At 41.5% G+C, this 15,948-nt stretch overlaps 1 protein-coding gene across 4 annotated transcripts in view; it reads right to left on the reverse strand.

Moving 5' to 3' along the window:
- Positions 1-15,339, reverse strand: part of LOC139416563 (calsyntenin 1) — a 68,369-nt gene extending 53,030 nt beyond the window's left edge. The window contains exon 1 of one of the 4 annotated variants that reach the window (XM_071165329.1): positions 15,021-15,339. In XM_071165329.1, the coding sequence (XP_071021430.1) occupies positions 15,021-15,102 (82 nt within the window). In that variant the 5' untranslated portion in view covers positions 15,103-15,339. The remainder of the gene's footprint in view (positions 1-15,020) is intronic. The other 3 variants (XM_071165332.1, XM_071165330.1, XM_071165331.1) reach the window with 3 other exon arrangements.
- Positions 15,340-15,948: the final 609 nt, after the last annotated feature.

Raw genomic sequence — 15,948 nt, forward strand, 5'->3', positions numbered from 1 at the left:
AACCAGCAACACAACGACAACAGCCACCATTGAAGCAGCGTTACCCATGCAGAGCAAGAGGAACAACTACTAGAAGGCTCAGAGTGAGTGACGTTTGAAACGCTATTAGCGCACACTAACTAGCTAGCCATTTCACTTCGGTTACACCAACCTCATCTCGGGAGTTGATAGGCTTGAAGTCATAAACAGCGCAATGCTTGACGCACAATGAAGAGCTGCTGGCAAAACGCACGAAAGTGCTGTTTGAATGAATGTTTACGCGCCTGCTTCTGCCTACCACCGCTCAGTCAGATACTTGTATGCTCAGTCAGATTATATGCAACGCAGGACACGCTAGATAATATCTAGTAATATCATCAACCATGTGTAGTTAACTAGTGATTATGATTGATTGTTTTTTATAAGATAAGTTTAATGCTAGCTAGCAACTTATCTTGGCTTACTGCATTCGCATAACAGGCAGTCAGTCTCCTTGTGGAGTGCAACGAGAGAGAGGCAGGTCGTTATTGCGTTGGACTAGTTAACTGTAAGGTTGCAAGACTGGTCCCCAGAGCTGACAAGGTGAAAATCTGTCGTTCTGCCCCTGAACACGGAAGTTCCTAGGCCATCACTGAAAATAATTTGTTCTTAACTGACTTGCCTAGTTAAATAAAGGTATATAAAAAATCATATGTATTTTTTTATTATTATTTATTTTTTTAATCGGCGCCCAAAAGTACTGATTTCCAATTGTTATAAATCGTCCCTAATTAATCAGCCATTCCGATTAATCTGCCGACCTCTACTTTGTAGCGCTGTCCGAGTGACCATCGGTTTCTTGGTCACCTTCCTGACCAAGACTCCCTTGATTGCTCAGCTCTAGGAAGAATCTTTGTGGTTCCAAACTTCTTCCCATGTGTTCTTGGGGATCTTCAATGCTGCAGAATTTTTTTGGTAATCTTCCCCAGATCGGTGCCTCGACACAATCCTGTTTCGGAGCTCTACGGACAAGTCCTTCGACCTCATGGCTTGGTTTGACATACACTGTCAAATATGGGACCTTATATAGACAGGTATGTATGTGCCTTTCAAATCATGTCCAATCAATTGATTTTACCACAGGTGGACTAATCAAGTTTAAGAAACATCTCAAGGATGAACAATGGGGCGGCAGGTAGCCGAGTTGTAGAGCGTTGGACTAGTAACCGAAAGGTTGCAAGATCGAATCACCGAGCTGACAAGGTAAAAATCTGTCGTTCTGCCCCTGAACACGGAAGTTCCTAGGCCATCACTGAAAATAAGAATTTGTTCTTAACTGACTTGCCTAGTTAAATATAGATACAATAAAAGCAATGGTAACAGGAGGCCCTGGAGCTCAATTTCTAGTTTTTATAGTCTTCTAGCAAAGGGTCAGAATACTACAAACCTGTTCTCGTCGGCATTAGGGGTATTGTGTATAGATTGATGAGAACTGTATTTTATTTAATCCATTTTAGAATAAAGCTGTAACGTAATTATTTTTTGAAAAAGGGGTATGAATACTTTCCGAATGCACTGTACGTACGTATGTATGTATGTACTTGTGTGTGTGTGTGTGTATGTATATATAAGTAAATTAAATAAAACACACACACACACACACACACACCTATTTTATATATTGAGAGAGAAAACGAGTTTCCACTGGTATAAAAGCTTTAACACATGATCTACTCAGCATTTTTATAAATCTGCTATTCCCCCAAAAAACTGAGGACAAGCCGAACCCATTACCAAAACATATTGCCTTACTGTTAGTCAGACTTATCTAAGTGCTTGGCTTGACAAAGACAATGCAATTGAGGCTAATTAAGTCAAACTAATGGGTCTAGGCCCTAATCATGGAGCCAGACAGATAAGATAATAAAATGGAGGTAAGGAGATGTGGATGGCTTAAAATCATTTAGATATGTGTATGATGTGCATGTGTAGGGGTTAACTAACTCGAAGCCAAGAGCGAGGAGGAATTCAGATCCAAACGGCTTGATGTGGCCTTCTGTCTCACAAAGACAAATCAATTTGCTTGCTTCAGCATTCCAGTGCACACTGGAGCACAACGTATTTGCCCTAGAAAGCATTTCACTGCACCTGCGATAATATGCACAAGTCTGTGTACGCAACCAATAAACTTGGATTTGAAATAGCACAGTCACTTCCAAACAAGGCAATAACAGTGGGGAAACAGAGCACTAACCTTAGAGCATTCTGTGAGCCAATGAGGCTTGTCCCTGTGGACATAGAGAGCCCTTAGGATGAATCCACTTTAAAGTCGCCCCAGCCCACCACTAACGCACCTGTTATGTGTGATGTCAACTAGAGGTTGACCGATTAATCGTAATGGCCGATTAATTGGGGCCGATTTCAAGTTTTCATAACAATTGGAAATCGGTATTTTTGGACACCGATTTTACACACCTTTATTTAACTAGGCAAGTCAGTTAAGAACACATTCATATTTTCAATGACGGCCTAGGAACGGTGGGTTAACGCTAATAGCGTTTCAAATGTAACTCGCTCTGAGACGTGGAGTAGTTATTCCCCTTGCTCTGCATGGATAACACTGCTTCGATGGCGGCTATTGTCGATGTGTTCCTGGTTCGAACCCAGGTAGGGGTGAGGAGAGGGATGGAAGCTATACTGTTACACTGGCAATACTAAAGTGCCTATAAGAACATCCAATAGTCAAAGGTTAATGAAATACAAATGGTAGAGGGAAATAGTCCTATAATTCCTATAATAACTACAACCTAAAACTTCTTACCTGGGAATATTGAAGACTCATGTTAAAAGGAACCACCAGCTTTCATATGTTCTCATGTTCTGAGCAAGGAACTTAAATGTTAACTGTTTTTACATGGCACATATTGCACTTTTACTTTCTTCTCCAACACTTTTTGCATTATTTAAATCAAATTGAACATGTCATTATTTATTTGAGGCTAAATTGATTTTATTGCTGTATTATATTAAGTTAAAATACGTGTTCATTCAGTATTGTTGTCATTGTCATTATTACAAATACATTTAAAAAATATATTTTTTTATTGTCCGATTAATCGGTAGCGTCTTTTTTGGTCCTCCAATAATCGGTATCGGTGTTGAAAAATCATAAATCTTTGAAAAACTTGCATATGCAGTGCACAGGACACTACTGTACCTGGTATGCAATCCTGTTACCCATCATGTACAATAAACCTACAGACATCTAGACCTAATCCTATAATGGGATGCTCCTGGGCTAATCTCTATTGGTCTTCTTGCATCCCATATCCTCGCCTCCCTCCCAACCGTATTGGAGGAGAAGGTCCCTCGCCTAATGAGTTCTTCTCCAATGTGTTTTTAGAAGGAGTTGAGGAGAGACGAGATTATGCGAGGAATCAAGGTGAGATGAATTGACAAAAGAGCCCTGCTTCATTCGCTCACAAGTTCAGCAACTAGCAAGACCCGTAAACAAAGTTAGATAGCCGAGGCTTTTCCCTTCCTATGCAGGTTTCATTGCCTGTTCTGACAAGCAACATTACCTCTAAACTGCGCACATCCTCCAGGACTGCCACGCAGAAATGCCATGCCAGGCCTCCCGGGTGGCGCAGTGGTTAAGGGCGCTGTACTGCAGCGCCAGTTGTGCCATCAGAGTCCCTGGGTTCGCGGCCAGGCTCTGTCGTAACCGGCCGCGACCGGGAGGTCCGTGGGGCTAGCGTCGTCCAGGTTAGGGAGGGCTTGGTCGGTAGGGATGTCCTTGTCTCATCGCGCACCAGCGACTCCTGCGGCGGGCCGGGCACAGTGCGCGCTAACCAAGGTTGCCAGGTGCACGGTGTAGCCTCCGACACATTGGTGCGGCTGGCTTCCGGGTTGGATGCGCGCTGTGTTAAGAAGTAGTGTGGCTGGTTGGGTTGTGTATCGGAGGACGCATGACATTCAACCTTCGTCTCTCCCGAGCCCGTACGGGAGTTGTAGCGATGAGACAGGATAGTAGCTACTACAACAATTGGATACCACGAAATTGGGGAGAAAAAGGGGAAAAAATTTAAAAAATTAAATTAAAAAAATGCCATGCGGTGACAAGAGATTGAGAACTTCACTGAGATCGATCATTAGTTTGCACTATATAGATCAATGTTTTTTCTGTGATCAAATCAACATTATAAAATTAGCCCCTTTTCAATGCAACAAACTGAGTTGGTGATTTTTTAGTAGTGCAGGGACAGCCCACGAACGGTTCCTGAGGGAATACGCTTTTCAGATTAGTTCAGATCAGAGTGCAGAGCCTCATGGGCTATAATATGGAGTTGGTTGGCTGCTATAACAGCTTCCACTCTTCTGAGAAGGCTTTCCACTAGATATTGGAAACTTGCTGCAGGGACTTGCTTCCATTCAGCCACGAGCATTACTGGGGTCGGGCACTGATGTTGGGCGATTAGGCCTGGCTCGCAGTTGACATTCCAATTCATCCTAAAGGTGTTCAATGGGGTTGAGGTCAGGGCTCTGTGCAGGCCAATCAAGTTCTTCCACACCAATCTCGACAAACCATTTCTGTATGGACCTCGCTTTGTGAACGGACAGGGACATTGTTATGCTGAAACAGGAAAGGGCCTTCCCCAAACTATCGCCACAAAGTTGGAAGCACAATATTGTCTAGAATGTATGTTGTAGCGTTATGATTTCCCTTCACTGGCACCAAGGGGCCTAGCCCCAGACCATTATCCCTCCTCCACCAAACTTTACAGTTGGCACTATGCATTCGGGCAGGTAGCGTTCTCCTGGCATCCGCCAAAGGAGATTCATCCGTCAGACTGCCAGATGGTGAGAGAACGCGTTTCCAGAGAATGCGTTTCCACTGCTCCAGAGTCCAATGTCAGCAAGCTTTACACCACTCCAGCTAACACTTGCCATTGTGTATGGTGATCTTAGGCTTGTGTGCGGCTGCTCGCCCACGGAAACCAATTTCATGAAGCTCCCGCCGAACAGTTATTGGGCTGACGTTGCTTCTGGAGGCAGTTTGGAACTCGGTACTAAGTGTTACAACCGAGGACAGACAATATATACCCGCTGTGCACTTCAGCACTCGGCGGTCCCGCTCTGTGAGCTTGCGTGGCCTACCACTTCGCGGCTGAGGCGTTGCTGCTCTTAGACGTTTCCACTTCACAACAGCACTTACAGTTGACCGGGGCTGCTCTAGCATGGCATGGCAGGTGGTGGCAGGTGGTGTGCTCAATTTTATCTATCAGCAATTCACACAATGAAGTTATGAATCAATGAATGCGGACGAAATGGCGGGAGAGAGCTCATTCTGGAGAGAGAAGTGCCTTGTGGATCATAGCCACACTCCCCTTCTTATTGGACTGTGCCATCCCTGCGGCCTCCGCAATGGATTAGTCCACTGAGACAGGCGCAAATCAGACAGGTGTTTCATGTGCCATCAATCTATTTGCGACTGCTCGGCAAAAAAATATATATTGGTCGACCAACAGCCTATCGACCAAACAACCGACCACTCGACTAAATGGGGTCAGCCCTACTGCAGTCTCAACATAACCAGAGCATTATTCTAGAGCAAGTATTTTTCAAGCAACATAGTTCTCAGCACATTTGCTACAACCATGCTGACAATCACAGTTTGTTTAGTAGGAGTGCTACTGTTTTTACAGTAAAATGATAGCTTCTAATCCTATGAATGATAACATTTGGGAAAATGGCATCAGTTGCTGCTCCAAATGTGTATACACATTAGTAGTTCCCAACACAGAAGTGCTGTACACAAAGAGGGAGGGCAGTAAAACGTAGGCTATTCAAAAAGGACCACACCAAACCACAGACACGTTTAGCATCATTCTCTTTATTGAAAAGATCCCAGTACGGTTTGACCTCTTAACTGTGCTCAAATACTTCCTGTGAGAATTACAGGCCCACTATAGCCCCTGGTAATTCTGCATTACAATGGGACGCCCACACACACTCTACACAAAGTAGTATCACCATGCTAGCTACCACCGTGACATCTCTACCTCTAAACAGGGATCTGATGCACTCCCATTATCTCCCTCTGTCACTGCTGAAGCGCTCTGCACGTGTCCATTAGCCTATTGTCCATAGCCTTTACAATTGGCCCAACAGAAGGCCTAAGCAGATAAGATAACGCTGGGCCACCACGGCCTAAGAGGAGAAGTACAGAATAGCTCTCCTGACTGCGGCATCACCATGTCAGATGATCAATCTGTGATGATCAGATGAACTCATATCAGATAGTAATGGGAACTTCTATAGTTGTTGTGTACTAATGAAACAGGCAGGAGTTGAATTAGGCAGTTATAGTTGTTGGTGGAGCTATTAGTGAATGCTGCAATCCGATGGCTAACAAATTTTATCTAAAAGGAAATGCAGTTCCCTTGCATTCCAGCTCAATTGAAACCAACAGCTCTCCCCACAAACATAGAGCACTCCACGGTATTTGACTCAAGTGGTTCTATAAAAATTGTATGTGTTAAACGCTTATAGAGATGATGCAATCGGGTGCATGTTCAATAAAAACAACCACATAATAACCCCCTGCACCAGCCCTGACTCCTATGTGTGTTGCTTCAAAGACTAAATGTGCCCGCATGCTTCTCGGCCAAAACAGTTAGAAGAGTTTTTGCATATAATATGATGTTTTTGACTTCAACAAGGGTTTTTTCCGCGATTCGGGCACACTACATTTTTTCTTGAAGCAAGCGGAAGTCGGTAGCCGAAGTCTACGACCCTTGTTGACAACTGGTCAACAGTAGGGATTCTTCAATGAAGTGCCTGTAGTCACTCAACGAGAAGACGACTTCTCATCATGCACATTTTTTCACTTGAATACTGCACCAAACATAGTCAGATTCAAAATTGCACGACTAAGATCACAACAACAAAAAATATATCTATAATGACACTTGAGTCATAGATTAATTATGACTATTTTTAGGAAGTGTTAAATGGCCCGCGTCTCAAACTGGACAAACAATACTATTGCTGCTTTTTTCTTTTTCAAGCAATGGTCTTTTAAGGGAGTATGCGAGTACACTCATTCGGTTCGCCAAACTGAAGCATTCTGACGCCTTCAGTGTTATGCCTAAGGTCAAAAAAAATATCTAGTGGAAACACCAGTCAGACAAGGTTGACGAAATGTGATGGTATTCAATTAATCCAAATTCAAGTCGAGACATGACTTAACCTACAACACGGAGGAGTGGTGGACCTTTGAATTCTATTGACATGGGGTAATCAATGGACTCAATCTGTCCACAGTCCAAAACATTGGGGGCACACTTCTGTGTTTGCTGTGCTTATTGACAGAAGCCGCCTCCACCACAGAGCGTCAACTGTTCTGGGGAAGCCCTCTGGGCAAACCCAGGTCTCATGGCACCACTCCCTAAATATCTCTGCTCACGCAAAACACAGGAGAGCCTCTCATCAAGCGCCCTAACCACGAAACAATGTTTGTTTGTCCACCAAGCAATCCCTCCACCAATCCACCCCTGCAACAAGGCCAGACCATTGTTCTCTGAGAAGGTAGGTGGTGGAGGGTGGGGGCATTGAGGGTTTGAATGTAACTCAATCACCTCTCTGAGAGCGAGAGAGCCACACACAAGAGGCTATGCAGTGAGAGTGAGGGAGTGAGAGTTTGCAGGAGTCCGCCCCAGTCCCAGTACAGGACTACATAGGCCGGTGAGACCTGTGGATGTGTGACTGCAGCAGGTAAATGGGTTCTCTGGTTACCCGTTTCCCAGGACGGCTCCAGGTATTCATGTGTTCAGACACAAAGCTCCAGAGGGCTATATTTCTCCCTAGTAACAAAGAAGCTCTGGGAAGGGCGAGAGATGCCACACCAGATAAGGCAGTGCCTCTGCTTTATGGCTCAAATTACAACAAAACACCGCTGTTTATGTTACAAGGGCCACAAATGGCAACTTGTTGTGGTTTCACCATTACCAAGCACTGTAAATGTTTCATCATTAGGACACCGTTAAGGATTGTTAGTGACAAGATCAGGAGGCGTCATTTTTTATTTTCATTACGGTCAATATATTTGACGCCTTAGGCTTTCCATTCAGAAATTCATTCTGAAAGTCCATTGATTATATTCTTCAATACCATGGGTTTCATATGAGTTTCTGTTGGCTTGTTTTATTCCAAAACCCTACATTTCCTGTACTGTGATCAAATGACATTCTGATGTAGCCTAAAGGTGTTGTAACTGAAACCAAATTTCTTCAACGCAGCATCTGCAATTTCAACAGCCTGATCCTGTCACTTTGTTTGGAAAGCTGAGGGATGGGAATGGGGAAATGTAAACACTCAAATTCATAGACAAAGCTACAGATTGTGCCTTTACCATGGCAAATACATTATCTGAATTAAATCAACATTTCATACATTCCCAGACTGCAATATTTATGTTAATCTATGCATCAGCTGTTCCGCTCTATGTTCTGTGAATGTAGACACAACAACACAGCCAGCTGACCAAGTATGACGAAGAACAATTTAATATTCACAATTGAATGACCCATTCTTGACAGGTCACTGACTCAATTCAGCTACCAAAGGGACCAATCGAAAGGAAGTTACCACCAGGCCTACTTAAAGCTGGTTGTCAGTGGTTGTCTTTTTCTCTGGCAAAAAAATTTCACACTGAAGAAAATCGAAATGCTCAAACTATGCACTTTCTGAAGATGAGCTCATCCACGTATTCTTGGGGGCTTTTAACAGTGACCGCATTGTGATGTTCTCATTATGACTGGGCCCAAAAGCTCTTTGTTCCACTGTGAATTCTATGAATAAATGAGGCAACGATTCAAGAGTTAATTTTGAGACAGGCACCTCATTATAGGGCAAGAATAGTTTTTCAGGGAGGGGGTGTGAAATCCACTCAAGGCATTATCATTATCTTACGGGAAAAAAAGGCTAGAAAAAAAGGCATATATTTTGTTGTGATCCGAGGGAGATATTCCTGTGATGGAAACCACAGAAAATGGTGAGGTGTGGCCATATTCGATACACCAGCTGTATAGCCTACATACAATGAACATGCACTTTAAACTGTAGGCTAATACAGGGATTCTTCCAACAATGTAGTTTGATAATCGATGGCTTTACATGAAATTGTGTCACAGGGATAGAATTCTGAAGAAAATCACAAAATATACCAAACAAAATCACTTAGTGGTTGGTGGCATTTTCTTGACCATTTCCCAGTTGAAAGCAATGACATTCAACTAAACTAACAGCCTAGGTCTAGTACAGGATCAAAAAGCTGTGCTCATTAATAGAGTAGAATAACAGTAAATCTTTCTCTCCTTTATATTTCACATTTAACCCATGATGCCATCGATACCAGACAAATGTGGTTTGCTATGAAAACAAGCCTGTAACCGGATCCTGGTTTTAGTGCTGAACAATGGAACGCAACAAATGTAACAATATTATAGGGGGGGGGGGAAATGTGCATACTGTTATCTTTACGAGAATCCACAAAATGTTTGGCTTACGACAACAGATCCCTGGTGTATCATGCATTCGTTTGTCACTGACGTTTTGCAGTTATTTTTTAGCTTATCATTTTGTGATAAGAAGACCAATACTATTAGCACACTTAGACCTAAGAGCTAACCGGCATTTGGTGTTTAAAACAAACTGGCCTCTGAGGTGCACCTGTCCACTGATTTCAAAGACAACTTTAAACAATATAGAAAATGCATTTTATTTGACAAATACAAGGGTTTACATTTGTCAAAACCACAAAACATGGAATTTGTCTTCCCTCTTACCCTTTGTAATCAAACCAACCTTCTGTATACATGCTAGACTACATTCCGCGGGCATCAATAAGTTAAATCAACATGTGTCTCCCTCGGCAAGCAAAGCAAGCAGCAGGCCTGGACAGCTAGGGAACACTCGCACATGATTTATAATATAATAATGATATGTGCATTTGTTAACTCCACTGAACAGAAAGCTGGGAACCCAATTTGTTAATTGGATGATGAATGAGCTGCCGAGATATTCTAGCAGCCAGTTTTCTTTGTCTGTGTATAGAGGCTGAGGCCCATGCATCATCGTGCAGAGCTCTGCTCAAGCAGGCCAAGCATTTGACTGGGAGGTATATGGGGAACCATTGGCTGGATACACTTTGTGTGCTAACATCAGAAAGCTAGGAAACATCGCACAGTATGAATGTGCCATTATCAATCATAATCTAAACCCATCCAAGCAGGATTCATTCCAATCATGTAAGTGTAAAAATCCTTGCATAAACAATTTTGCTGAGTCAAATGAGTCAAATGATTGAGGAAAGACCAGTCGAGACTCCTGGAGTGCCTCAGAAATTTGAACAGAATATGTTTTTGCGGAAGAGGCACATGTTGTCCCCCAGGCTGACAGACTGGCTATGCTTTGCTTATGCTAACTTAATTTTGGCCGCTTAAAATAAGGATGTGCCTAAAATTAGGATAGTCCAAGAGATGAGATGCTTGCAGATAGAGTAGTGTCTGGGTCCCTATTCAATAACAGCCTGAGTAGGAGTGCTGGTGTCGGATCAGGTTCTCCTTGTCCATATAATCTTAGGAATTGATGACCTTAAAAGCCAGTACCTTGTGTTCTCTTTGCATACAGTAGTGACACATTTGAATGTGTGAACCTACTTTATTAATAACATAACTGGTTACTAGGCCTCCCGAGTGGCGCAGCAGTCTAAGGCACTGCATCTCAGTGCTTGAGGCGTCACGACAGACCCTGGTTTGATTCCAGGCTGTATCACAACCGGCCATGATTGGGAGTCCCATAGGGCAGCGCACAATTGGCCCAGCGTCACCCGGGTTAGGGTTTGGCCAGTGTAGGCCATCATTGTAAATAAGATTTTTTTTTTAACTGACTTGCCTAGTTAAATAAAGGTTAAATAAATAAAAAATAGGATACAGTAACAGGCCTGACATCATTGGATCTCTATGCTTGCCATACCCTGCCAATGCATCATACCCATACAGTGCCTTGCAAAAGTATTCATCCGCCTTGGCGTTTTTCCTATTTTGTTGCATAAATACCTGTAATTTAAAATGTCTTTTTATTTGGCTTTCATGTAATGGACATACACAAAATAGTCCAAATTGGTTAAGTGAATTTTTTTAAATCATTTGTTACAAAAAATTATAAAAATAAAAAACTGAAAAGTTGTGCATGCATATGTATTCACCCCCTTTGCTATGAAGCCCCAAAATAAGATCTGGTGCAACCAATTACCTTCAGAAGCCACATAATTAGTTAAAGTCCACCTGTGTGCAATCTAAGTGTCACATGCTCTCAGTATATATATATATATATATATATTATACCAGACATTATATAATATATATATTATAATATATATATTATAATATAATATATATATATAAATATATAAATAATATATATATATAAATATATAAATAATATATATATATAAATATATAAATAATATATATATATATATATATATATATATATATATATATATATAAATAATATATATATATAAATATATAAATAATATATATATATATATAATATATAAATAATATATATATATATATATATAATATATTAATATATATATACACAGTGCCTTGCGAAAGTATTCGGCCCCCTTGAACTTTGCGACCTTTTGCCACATTTCAGGCTTCAAACATAAAGATATAAAACTGTATTATTTTGTGAAGAATCAACAACAAGTGGGACACAATCATGAAGTGGAACGACATTTATTGGATATTTCAAACTTTTTTAACAATATAGCACCACAACAAACCTGCCAAGAGAGGGCCGCCCATCAAAACTCACAGACCAGGCAAGGAAGGCATTAATCAGAGTGGCAACAAAGAGACAAACCCTGAAGGAGCAGCAAAGCAGAGTATCTGTCCATAGGGCCACTTTAAGCCGTACACTCCACAGAGATGGGCTTTACGGAAGAATGGTCAGAAAAAAGCCATTGCGTTTGGTGTTTGCCAAACGGCATTTGGGAGAATCCCCAAACATATGGAAGAAGGTACTCTGGTCAGATGAGACTAAAATTGAGCTTTTTGACCATCAAGGAAAATGCCATGTCTGGCGCAAACCCAACACCACTCATCACCCGAGAACGCCATCCTAGTGAAGCATGGTGGTGGCAGCATCATGCTGTGGGGATCATTTTCATCGGCAGGGACTGGGAAACTGGTCAGAATTGAATGATGGATGGCGCTAAATACAGGGAAATTATTGAGGGAAACCTGTTTGTCTTCCAGAGATTTAACTGGGACGGAGGTTCACCTTCCAGCAGGACAATGACCCTAAGCATACTGCTAAAGCAGCACTCATGTGGTTTAAGGGGAAACATTTTAAATGCCTTGGAATGGCCTAGTCAAAGCCCAGACCTCAATCCAATTGAAAATCTGTGGTATGATTTAAAGATTGCTGTACACCAGCAGAACCCATCCAACGTGAAGGACCTGGAGCAGTTTTGCCTTGAAGAATGGGCAAAAATCCCAGTGACTAGATGTGCCAAGATTATAGAGACATACCCCAAGATTATTGCAGCTGTAATTGCTGCAAAAGGTGTCTCTACAAAGTATTGACTTTGGGGGGTGAATAGGTACACACGCTCAAGTGCATTTGTCTTATTTCCTGATTGTTTCACAAAAAATATTTTGCATCTTCAAAGTGGTAGGCATGTTGTGTAAATCAAATGATACAAACCCCCCAAAAATCTATTTTAATTCCAGGTTGTAAGGCAACAAAATAGGAAAAATGCCAAGGGGGTGAATACTTTCACAAGCCAATGTACATTCAAAAAGTGGCCACAGAAAGACCTCGGAGGATATTTCTAAAATTCAAGAAAGGACCTTCAAGTGGACACAATGGAAACAACTTTGAAACGAGTGATCAAAAACAAAAATCTATTAATTGAATGAGCAATGTGAATTGTTTCATGGTCTTTTGCAGTGAGAATGGAGCTTGTCATCACACAAGCATGCAACAGAACACAATTATTGTTGATGCATTGCATAGAGGCAATTGACCTTTAGACAATAAAGATAAGCTCACAGCAAGATGTGGATTTCACAAGTCGCTTTCCTGATAAGATCTGGGAAGTGAGCAGGTGCACGATCCAAACACAATGCCAAAAGAGAGTACACTGCCTGGAACTGGGCTGAAGGTCCTCTATATGCTAACGTTATACAGCATATTCCAAAGGAAAAAAACAGTATTTACAATGTTTATCATGAGACAAAGGCTAATCAATAATTATGGAAGAAAAAGCATTGACTACTTTTAGTCTTTTCTAATCATAAAATGTGAAGCTCAAACTAGCCTTTAGCTTAATGTATCCATTATTGTCCCAAATACTGTATATAGGCTATTATGTTAGTTGCATGGTATTCAAATCATGTCTAGACTGAGTAATTAAATGACTTAGTCACCACATGGATAGGCTACAATTTGATGTAATCACGGAAAATGAGGTTATTGCGTTTTCAATGGTGGTCTCTTCTCAAACATCCTCAGCTGCCTGACATGGCAACACAGTTATCACAAAGAACCAGAGTTGCTGTTGGAGCCTTCACTGTTTGACATCTTTGGATCTTAAATCGATATGACCCTTGCTAAAAGAATGAAGACGAATATGAATGTTTCCCTATTACTCGGAGCCTGTCGTGTTGATCTTGAAAATGGGTGTGCCGTGGGGGAAAAAAGGATACATTTCAATCTCCAGTGTTACGCCTAACTGCGCATGTTGAGCACCTGCCTTAACATGAAAAGTAGGCTACATTTGGAGCGTTCACATTGAGAGGTCACTGGATAAAGGTAGATATGTTCTATACATTGATAATGAGAGGTCTTCATCTTTCAATATTGAACTGCTGGCGCGACGTGGACTGCCCTGCAGTAAAGGCATTCAGTGTTGGCAAGCTACTTCTTCTTGTGTCTAATCCGTCCATATCTTTGGCATTTCAGTGAGGACCGCTGATGCACCTGCAGCATTGTACTAGCAGTATAGTAGAGATTTTGCTAAACCTGTGATGATAACGCATTCATTTTTAAACCCAGATACAAATGGTACTTGTGAGAAGGGTCTGCAATGCGTAGTTAACAAGCGACGATCAGACGTTGTGCGCCCGCAGCGTCGGTAAAACTATTAGGCTACCAAATCAAACATCTGTATTTAAATTAAATTGCCCTAACAATGTGTTTGAGGCATTTAAACATGCACTTAAATCACGGCTTTGGGGTAAAGTAGATTTTAAAAATAAAATAAATAAAAAAACATCCATGTTACACAAGTGCTACGTAGCCTACTTGGCCCGGTTTCCCAAAAGCATTTTAAAGCTAAGTTCGATGAATTTAACCTTAAGATGCTTTTGGGAAACCGGGCCCTGAAAAATAAAAACAGGTGAATGAAGCAGACAAGGGAAAGCCTATAGGCTAACCATAGTATGGGCTCTGATAAGTTAAGGGCTATATTAAAAATCTAATGCCAACGTGTATGTTTGCAAATTGAATTGTATTTATGCAGATAGGCCTACAATGGATGGGCACCCAAAATAGCATTGACGTCTGGCAGAAGGGAGAAACAGAAAACAACCTCTTTCATCCATACAGATATAATGGCCCCTCATCATTTCATGATACTAATTAAAAATTACAGTGACGATGCCAAATGGATAGAATTTAAGTTGGGTTTGATTGCATTTTTGATCAAATAGCTACAGTGTCGCGCTATGCACTGACACAGACGAATAGTCTACTTTGTAGTGAGCGACATCCATCCGCTATGGCAATCAGTAGCCTTGTCAGGTTGACCAGATACATCCCGTAGGAATGCCATCATCTAGGTTATTAATTGTAGCCTTTTATAATAAACAATGTGTAGGCAAGACGGAGGATTGGCCTTAATTTTCCTTACATGAAAGTCGTTCGTTCGCCCGAACATAGACAGACAACGCAGAGATAAACCCTCGTCTTTGGCTTACCTTTAGCTGCCTCCACCGCACATAATAGTCCGAGGACCAGTCCGACAACGGATGCAAAATGTTTATACCTTCTGATCTGCATCCCAAATTCGAATTACAACACGGGAAAATAAAAACAAACTTATTATATCCTCGCCTATAATAAAATATATAGCTCTCTCAAGAAAAACAATTTCAGAAGATGTATTCGGCAACCGTGATACTCCTAAAATGGCCGCCCCCAGCGCCGCTTTGCTATTCCCTTCTATCGCCACTCGCTCTCTCGCAGTTTTGCGGACTGATGGCTAGTGACGTCAATACTGTTATTGTGGGAGTGCTTGCAGCTAGTTGAGCACACAGTCATACTCAGACAGAGGGCGAGGGTCAAATACTTCTATTGGTAGGATGAGTGACACCCAGGCTGGTGACAGAGGGGATGTACTGTTGGGTGCGTGTTTTTTTTTTATTAGGCCTACAATAAGACTTTCTTATATCCTCGTTCCTAATCAATCAATCAAATGTATTTATAAAGCCCTTTATTACAGCAGCAGGTCACAAAGTGCTTATACAGAAACCCAGCCTAAACCCCCAAATGGAAAGCAATGCAGATGTAGAAGCAATGTTATGGGAAACTCTGTTTATGATAAATTAAATAAAACTGAATAGGGCAGCTGTTGCAATACTATGTCTGCTATCTGTGTAAGTAAAGCAGGCCAAAATAAATACATGCACACACACCTGTCTTCACTAATGATCTACTGAGAGGCCATATTCCTTCTCGTAACCTTTCTTTTACCTTTGTGTTCAACCTTTGATGTTTTGTTCACTCCAGAACACAGCAGGTGAATACATCTATCAGTGGTTACCGAGTGGATCTGGCCCAAAATCTTTTGTTCATGTTACTAATACAGACAAATACACAGATGGTTTTCTATTTCAGTTTCCACCA

The sequence above is a fragment of the Oncorhynchus clarkii genome, chromosome 9, assembly GCF_045791955.1.
Source record: "Oncorhynchus clarkii lewisi isolate Uvic-CL-2024 chromosome 9, UVic_Ocla_1.0, whole genome shotgun sequence".
Classification (NCBI taxonomy): domain Eukaryota; kingdom Metazoa; phylum Chordata; class Actinopteri; order Salmoniformes; family Salmonidae; genus Oncorhynchus; species Oncorhynchus clarkii.